At 39.6% G+C, this 8,961-nt stretch overlaps 1 protein-coding gene across 1 annotated transcript in view; it reads left to right on the top strand.

Moving 5' to 3' along the window:
• Nucleotides 1–8,961, top strand: part of Rbm41 (RNA binding motif protein 41) — a 50,397-nt gene that overhangs the window by 2,164 nt on the left and 39,272 nt on the right. The window contains exons 2-5 of the mRNA XM_031377506.1: nucleotides 1,433–1,549; nucleotides 2,281–2,473; nucleotides 2,894–3,098; nucleotides 4,812–4,883. Of these exons, the coding sequence (XP_031233366.1) occupies nucleotides 1,433–1,549; nucleotides 2,281–2,473; nucleotides 2,894–3,098; nucleotides 4,812–4,883 (587 nt within the window). The remainder of the gene's footprint in view (nucleotides 1–1,432; nucleotides 1,550–2,280; nucleotides 2,474–2,893; nucleotides 3,099–4,811; nucleotides 4,884–8,961) is intronic.

The raw sequence follows: 8,961 nt of genomic DNA, 5'->3' as shown, positions 1-8,961 counted from the left end.
CTCAGAAATCCACCTGCCTCTGCCTCCCAAGTGCTAGGATTAAAGGCGTGCGCCACCACTGCCCGGCGTTTTACTTTCTTAACATCATTCTTCTAAAAGCCTCTCCCATTGAATCCCTCCTTTGTGTTTCTGCTAGTACTGCCCTAGTCTGGACCTTCATTGCCATATACCTCAATAGTTTCCTAACTAGTTGCTCTAGTTATCTTCTAATCCACATAACATTAAACACTGCTTACTCTTTGACATCTAGTGGACTGATAAATTGTTTCCTAATACCTGTATGCTCAGGTCTGGTCCAAAATCCCTTAATTCATGTATTTAAGTGAGATTCTAAATAGAGGTTCCAGTTATCCCACAATCCGTGGTCTGTCTCTTTATATTTGCTTTCCCACTTTTCCTTTTCTTTGTCACACCCAATCTTTCACGTACCAGTTTAAGAATACTGTTCTGAGTGATGGTGTACGCCTTTAATCCCAGCACTTGGGAGGCAGAGGCATGTGGATTTCCAAGTTCGAAGCCAGCCTGGTCTACAGAGTGAGTTCCAGGACAGCCAGGGCTATCCAGAGAAACCCTGTCTTGAAAAACAAAAACAAAACAACAACAACAAAAAAGAATGCCGTTCTGAAATCATCTTTACTACTTTGGCTCCCAGGTCACCCCTTTCTTCTGCAAACTTTTACTAACTTGAGCATGTTTTTCTGTTATTATTTATAGGCACATGTACACAGCCCAAGAGGATATATGTCTTCTCCCTAATATATTACAAATTCCTTGCCTAAAACTATGCCTAGAATATCTTTAATTTCCACAAGTAGTATCTTAGTTAACTTTTCTACTGCCATGAAAAGACACCATAACCAGCAGCAAGCTGGGGAGGAAACGGTTCATTCTAGCTTCCACCTCTCAGATCACACTCCATCATGGAGGGAAGTCAGGGCAGGAACTCAAACTTGTCAGGAACCTGAAGGCAGGATCTGGTACAAAGGCCATGGAGGGGTGTTGCTTACCAACTTGCTCCTCATGGCTTGCTCAGCCTGCTTTTTTATAGCACTCAGGACCACCAGCCCAGGTGTGGCCCTGCACATGGTAAGTCTGGCCCTCCCAAATCAATTATCAATCAAGAAAGCACACCATAGGCTCACCCATAGGCCAGTTTGGTGAAGACATTCTCTAAATTCAGGTTTCCTCTTCCAAAATGACTTTGGCTTGTGTTGTTTGACATCCAACTAGCCAGTACAGGTAGCTAACACAGTGCCTATTGTGTACATAGGTACTGAGTGAATGTATAATCAAATAATACTCAGGGCAGTAGAATATTGCAGACATGCCTTTGAACAAATGGATGGCTGGGAGGCACTATAGATGGGGAATTATTTTCCAACTTTCTGTGTCTTCTACTTTCCCTACGGATTTTGTTTTATATCTGTTCCAGGGTAAATAGCTGTGTGAAGGATGAAGAACATGTCCTGGAGGAACTGGAAACAGAAGGTGAGAGGCAGCTGAAGAGCCTCCTTCAACATCAACTTAATACCTCTGTCTCCATTGAAGAGTGGGTATTGATTTGTAAACAGATTCTAATAGACCCTTACCTACGGGTCATCTATCCCTCTTAAAGCTTAATGGGAGCACTCCTCTCTCACCAACCACTTTCTTCAGAAGACCTCTTCAGACGAAATCAGATTTTGCTTTTGTGTCTTTCTGTAGGAAGTTTAAGTGTATAATCATACTAAGCCCGGGTTAACTACCTTTACCGTGTCCTTCTATAGCACCTTGCATTTCCCCTCACATGGCATTTATAGTTCTATATGGTCATTTCTTATTTAGTTGTTTCCTTTCTTCTCTTCTTCATATAGGTGGCAGCTCTTTTGATATTTTTATGACGATTTATTTTGTGTGTTTGTATGTGTGTGGGGGGGGTGGAGAAGGAAAGAGAAGGAGGGAGAAGAATTAGTTCATGTGAACCCCATGTGGCCTACAGAGGCCAGAGGGGTTTGGATCCCCTGGAACTGGAGTTTCAGGTGGTTGTAGCCTGCCATGTAAGTGCTGGGAAGTGACCGAGGTCCTGTGTAAGAGAATAAGTGCCTTTGACTGCTATGCCGTCTATAGCATGCACTCAGTTAGCATTTGTTAATGTAGTCCTGGATGTGTGCTTCACCTAGATAATGAAATGGAAGAGAGAGACTTTGCCTATGAGCTTCACTGGACTTGTTTTAATAGGAGGCCCCATCACTGTGAATTCAAGCACAAGACGTTCTTATTCGCTTCTTTTGTGTTTTGCAGATGTGTCTCTAAGAAAAAGAGTTTTGCCCCTGGGACTATGTACAAGCCCTTTGGGAAGGAAGCAGCTGGGACAATGACTTTGTCCCAGTTCCAGACACTACATGAAAAAGACCAGGAAACTGCTTCTCTCAGGGAACTAGGGCTCAACGAAACTGAAATATTGATCTGGAAAAGCCATGTTTCCGGTGAGAAGGTAAACAGGTTCTTTTCATAAAAATATTTCTTTATTTTCATTTATGCCAGTTGGTAGGGAGCAGCGGGATGATACTCAGGGGATAAATCTCATGTCCAATTCTGTGCCTCTATACTGGGGTGTGGAAAACGTCAACAAGTGGGTACAGCTGAACTCCCCAATGTAGTAGTTGCTTCATTTTGTCACTGGGAACCTTTTTGTTCTGAGTTTTCATAAAATTGAGGGTTGGGTGTGAATCTTCTTTGGTTTTTAAGATAGAAACATTGGCTGAAGGGAAGCTGTTGATTAGCCCTTAACTAAAACTTCCCTAAACACTTCCAATATCTGGGCCTTTTTCATCTTCTTTCTCACGTGAGGTCTCAGATTCACGTTTGTGCTGTGTCTTTTTTGATATAAAACACCGTATTTCCCTGATTTCAGAGGACAAAGCTGAGGGCAACTCCTGAAGCAATACAGAAACGGCTTGAAGATATTAAAGAAAGGATCTCAGAGCGCCAGCGCATCCTTTGCCTGCCACAGAGGTTTTCAAAGAGCAAACAGCTGACCCGAAGAGAAATGGAAATCGAAAAGTCTTTATTTCAGGGAACTGATCGTCACTCCTTCCTTAAGGCTCTTTATTACCAAGGTATGGGATCCTCACTGACTCTGAAATCTTTAACTGGAAGAAAGACTTAACATCAGGCCATTAGATATGGGGAATTAGTGAAGGACAAGGTGCTACTACTACTCGAGAGATATACAGTCCCACAAGAGATACAAATATGTGTATAGTTACTAGCATGGAAAGTGTTATTGTAGAGGGTTTGATCAAATGCCAAGATGGCATAGAGCACAAATGGTGTACTATCTTAACAGGGCAATGGGCATTTTTTTTTTTAATGTAAAGGGGAAAGAAAGAACATTACCACTAGTGAGTGGCTAGGAGTCATCCCGTGAAAGGACCTGGTACGTGCAGGGAACAGTGAGAAGCTCAATGTGGCACTGAAACAGGGTATGGTCAGGAATGATGTCTGATACATCAAAAGGAAATAGATCTAGATCTTGATGAGTCTTTAGGCTGAACAGTAAAACAGTGCAAAATCTGTCCGTAAACAGTATATGTCTTAACCACCAAGAATTTGTTTAGCAGGTAATTGTACTCGGCATGGTGGAAGGTACCCAGAAAGTGTTTAAGGAATGGTTCCTAGCCTTGTACTAGTCAGCTTAGAGGTGCCCACATGTACACTTTCGGAGTAATGATAGATCCGTGGCTCAGTGCCACAGAAGTTCAGAGCTTTGATTGATCTGAGTGAAGAGGGCCTCTCAGAAGAGGTAAGATCTGAGTAGTCTTTTAAGCTTCTGTTAGAGAGGAACTAGCATTTCACTTGCAGTAATTGCTTGTGAGCACTGTTAATTGGGTGAATTTTAAGAGACTGGGTTAGAAAGGTAGCTTGGAACACTTGGCTGATTTGTTTGATAATTCTAAGGTATATGGAGTTAGTTTCTTCAGTTAATGCATTTGAATACAGTAAGATGATAAAAAACTAGACTTGGAAATGATCAGTGTGGTGGCCAGTAAAGGGAATTAGAGAAAGGAAAGAGAGAGGGGCATTAAAGTCCTTGAGTTATCAACTTGTCACCTGGAATGCTGATAGTGGACTTGAGAGGTGGAGTTAGTTGTTGGTGACATGACTGTGGATGAAGGAGGAGACTCATTGACTAAGGATGGAGTCGCCAGGGATATGCCAAAGATACCTCACATATCTCAAGGCTGTGTAACTTAACACTGGCTGAAATTAAGTGATTTAGTGGACATTTTGAGGAAGGATGGTGTGTTTCATTTGGACCAGTTGAGGTTATGAGGATGGTGGGATGAGGATATGCGGATTCTGATGCAGCATTGAAGCCATGAAGCAGAGGAGAGAAGTCAGAAGTGGGTCCGTGGGGCTAGCACTCATCTGCTTTATGATATGCTAAGTGATGGGATGGGATGGTGACGATAGACTTATACAGGTGGCAGAGCTGTGGTGAAGGGAGGAAGGAGTGAATGAACAGCTTTCTGTGGAGAGACACAGCATACCGAATGTAAACATCAGCTCTAGAAGCAGAGTGCCTGGGGCAAACCTGGCTCCCCCCACTTACTAGCTGTGCAGTGGTGATCACGTTACTCTCTATACTTCAGTGGCTTCCTCTGGGAAATGAGAGTATTAGTCGTAGCCACACTGTGGAGTTGTTAGGACAAAGTGAGGGAACACATGGAAATCAGAGCAGGACCTGGTAGTGGGCTTGGGGGTGGGAGTGTGTGTGTGTCTCTGTTCTCTTTCCTATCTTTGAAACTCCTTGCTTTAAACCTTCACAGCATACCACAAAAAGACAAGTGCAGACAAGTACATGACCTCAATGAAGAGGAAGATAAAATTAGGCACAAAAGGCAAGTCGAGAGTTTTCTTACAGTGTTAGATTTAGGACTGTAAACTAGGGTCCCAGACTTCTAAGTTGAGCACTTATTTAATTCCATATTCATTATATGACAATGTTTATAGGAAATGATTCAGAGAGAACATACTGTCCTGATATGAAATATTAAAAGAGAGGAGTTAGTCAAAGTTGTCAAGATTTTACATTTAGTTTTGTTTTTACTGCTATAGCTTTATTGTGCCAGACATTATTGACCTTGCTGGTTTTTAGATCCCATTGCACAAATAATTTTGAATATCATTAATCAATGTAACTATTGATGATGGTGGTAATAATTATATCATAAGTAGTGCTTTATTTTGAAATGAACTTACAGTAAAATTGCATGGGGCCTTCTTTTGGTGTACAATTCTGTGAATTGTAAATCATGTAGATTCCATGTATCCACCACCACAGTCAAGAGAGGGAAGAACTCCATCACGCAAACTCTCCTCACACTATCCCCGTTACAGTCACCCCCATTGCTCACCCGAAGTCCCTGGCTCTCACTTACCTCCATTCCTTCTGCTTTACCTTTTAGAGACTGTCATGTAAGTGGACTCATGCAGTGTGTAACATTGCGAGGCTGGCTTCTGTCACTCAGCATAATGCTTTTGAGACTCATCCAAGTTGTTGTTTATATCAATAACTCATTCATTTTTGTGGAGTCCCATCTCATTGTGTGGATATTCCATAGCCATTCACAGTATATTGAAGTGGATCTGGGTTTTCCAGGTTATGGTCTTTATGAATGAAATTGATATTAACATTCTTGTGCAGGTTTTTGTGTGAACATAAGTTTTTATTTCTCTAAGGTAAATATCTAGAAGTGGGATTACTGGGTCATATGGTAAGTGCACATTTAACTTTATATGAAACTGCCAAACCATTTTCCAGAGTGGCTGTACCATTTTGCATTCCCACCAGTGGTGTATGAGAGTTCACTTGCTCTACATCTTTGTCAGCATTTATTGTGATTGTTCTGATAGGTGTTGTTTTAATGTGCCTTTTCTTAATGGCTAATGATGCTGAGCATCTCTCTGTGTGCTTTTTTGCCATCATTATATTCTGTTTGTTCAGGTTTCTGTTCATGTCTCTGTCATTTTCTCATTGGATTGTTTTTCCTTCTCATTGGATTGACTTTTGAGATTACTCTATATATGCTAAACACAGTCCTCCACAAGCTGTATGCTTTACAATTTTTTTAACAGTCTGGAGCTTGTAATTTTATTCTCTTAGTAGTATGTTTTTAATTGTGTTAAAAAATACATAACACAAAATTTACTATTGTAACCATTTTAAGTATTTACTTCTGGGGTGTTAAGTATATCCATTATTCTGCTACTATTGCCAGCATCCATCTCCAGAGCTTTTAAAAGTTACACACATTAAAAACTACTTTATCTTACCTCACACCCTCTGCTTTCTAGCAACCTCAATTGTACTTTTTGTGAATTTGAGTACTCTATGTACCTCACATAAATAGAATCATACAATATTTATCCTTTATGATTAGGTTATTTTACATAACATAAATGTCTTCATTGCTGATTCATGTTGTGGCATGTATCAGAATTCCATTCCTTTTTTAAGGCTGCATAATATTCCATTGTATATGCATACTGCTTTGTTTAATCAATTCATTCATCCGTGGATACTTCAATTACTTCTACTTTGTACTTATTGTGACTAATGCTGATGTGAACATTGGTGAACAAATGTTTGATATCTGCTTTCAATTCTTTGTGTACATATATAGAAATGGAATTGCTGGATCTTATAATTCTGTTTCCTTTTTATGAACCTCCCCACTGCTCTCTATACACACTGTCATTTTGCATTCCTACCAGCAATGCACAGAAGTTTCAGTCCCTCTAATTGCTCAGGAGCACATGTTATTTTTGGTCTTTTTTCTTTTTGGATAATTGCTACTTTTAAAGACATGACTTATCTTATTGTACTTTTGATTCACAGTTTCCTACCTAATGCTGCTGTGTATTTTTTCATATACTATTTGCCCATGTATCTTCTATAAATAGATATCCATTCAAGTATGTAGATATTAATCACTTCTCAGATACATGATTTGTAGATATTTTCTCTTGTTCTGTGTCTGCTTTTAACTTTTCATAGTATCATTTAATGTGCAGAGTTCTCTCATTTTTCTTCCTTTATTTTGTTTTTCTGAGACGAGGTTTCTCTGTGTAGCCCTGGCTGCCCTGGAACTCACTGTGCAGACCAGGCTGGCCTCGAACTCAAAGATCCACCTGCCTCTGCCTCCCAAGTGGTGGGATTAAAGGTGTGCACCACCACCCTGCTGTTTTCCTTCCTTTATCTGTTCTTCTGTTAGCATCTAAGAAGTCAGCACCAAATCCAATGTCAAGAAGGCATTTCGTGTATGTTACCTTCTGAGCCGTTGTTTTCTGTCTTGCTGTTTAGGTCTTTGATCCATTTTGAGTAAGTTTTGCATATGGCATAAGATAAGGCTTCAGTTTCACAGTCTACTTGCTACTATTGAGTTTTCCCAAGTCCGTTTTTTGAAGACTGTTCTTCCTGCACTGAGTAACCTTAGTACTCTGTTCAAAGATCATTTTCCATACAGATGAGAGTTTATTTCCAGGCTCTTCGGTGGTATATGTGTCTGCCTTTATGCCAGTAGCGTGCTGTTTTTTGTTTTGTTTTGTTTCGTTTGAGACAAGGTCTCTACAAGACATGTTCAGTCTAGTTATTGTTGTAAACATTGGCATTGCAACTGGTAGTTTCATTGTGCAAGTCTTGTTTAGGTAGCCATATTTGAGACTTTGTGGGTGCAGCTTCTCCTGCCTTTTTGATTGGGGTTTTTTGTTTGCTTATTTTAAAGTATTAGATTATGTCCATAAGATAGGATTTACATTTATTAGTTTGTTTGTTTGATTATGGAATTAGTTTTATCTAGTATGTCATTTTAATTAACTTGATGAAATTCCTCCCACCCCCTACCAGTGTGTGTGTGTGTGTGTGTGTGTGTGTGTGTGTGTGTGTGTGTGTACGTGTCTTTTATTCCCTACCTGGTTATCTTATGGATTACAATTAACATCTTAGATTAAACAAATTAGTTCACATTCATGGCAACATAATTTTAATCATATCTAAAGTGTGGTTTTATTTCTGTTCTTTTATACTGTTATCATATAAATTATATCTGTGTAGATTTTCAAGTACAATAGCAGTTTTGTAATTACTGCTTTACATTAGATCAGATGAAGAATAATTAGAAGGGAAAGGACCCTTATACCATGTTTTTTGTGTATCTATATAGTCAATTTTATGAGTGTTAGTCCTCTCTGCATCTGAGCTACTGTGCACTATTCATTCATTTTGACCTAAAGATTTATTTTCTTGTAGGGTAGGTCTTCTGGTAATGAATTCTTTATCTGATAATTTCTTCTTCAGTTGTTAATTATAGTTTTTATAAAAAACACTATTAGCATATATTAATTATTACAAAATAATGAATTTCATTGTGACATTGTCTTATATGCATGTAATATAGCTCAGTTGTAGTCATCCTCCTGTTATTTACTAGTTCTTCTTTTCTTCCTCTCTGAAGCCATTTGGATAGATGAGAACTTTATGTACACAACCTTTCTCTTGTAGCACATTGAACATGCCATCTTATTGCCTCTGGCCTCTGTGGTTTCTGTAAGTCAGTTGTTATTTTTATTTGGACCTTTTTCCATGAGTCTCTTCTCTTGAGTTGCTGTTTTAACAATTCATTCTTGGGCTGGAGAGAGAGCTTAGCCAATAACGTGCTTGCCATCGTGTAAACATGGGAAGTTGAGTTCAAACCCCAGAACCCACAAAAAAGCTGGGCATAGTGATACGTGCTTGCAAGCCTTACTGCTTGGGAGCTCCGAGCCAATGAGAGATCCTGTCTCAAAAAGCAAAGTGGATGGCTCCTGAGGAACAACAGTGAAGTTGTCCTGTGTCCTATATATACACGGTCACTTATGTGCATGTCAAGCCTCTAACACATGAATTACCCCCCCATACGCACAAATACAAACCCAAAT

The sequence above is a fragment of the Mastomys coucha genome, chromosome X, assembly GCF_008632895.1.
Source record: "Mastomys coucha isolate ucsf_1 chromosome X, UCSF_Mcou_1, whole genome shotgun sequence".
NCBI classification, from domain to species: Eukaryota; Metazoa; Chordata; class Mammalia; order Rodentia; family Muridae; genus Mastomys; species Mastomys coucha.
The sequence above is the reverse complement of the archived record's forward strand: the minus strand, read 5'-3'. Positions and strand labels throughout refer to the sequence as shown.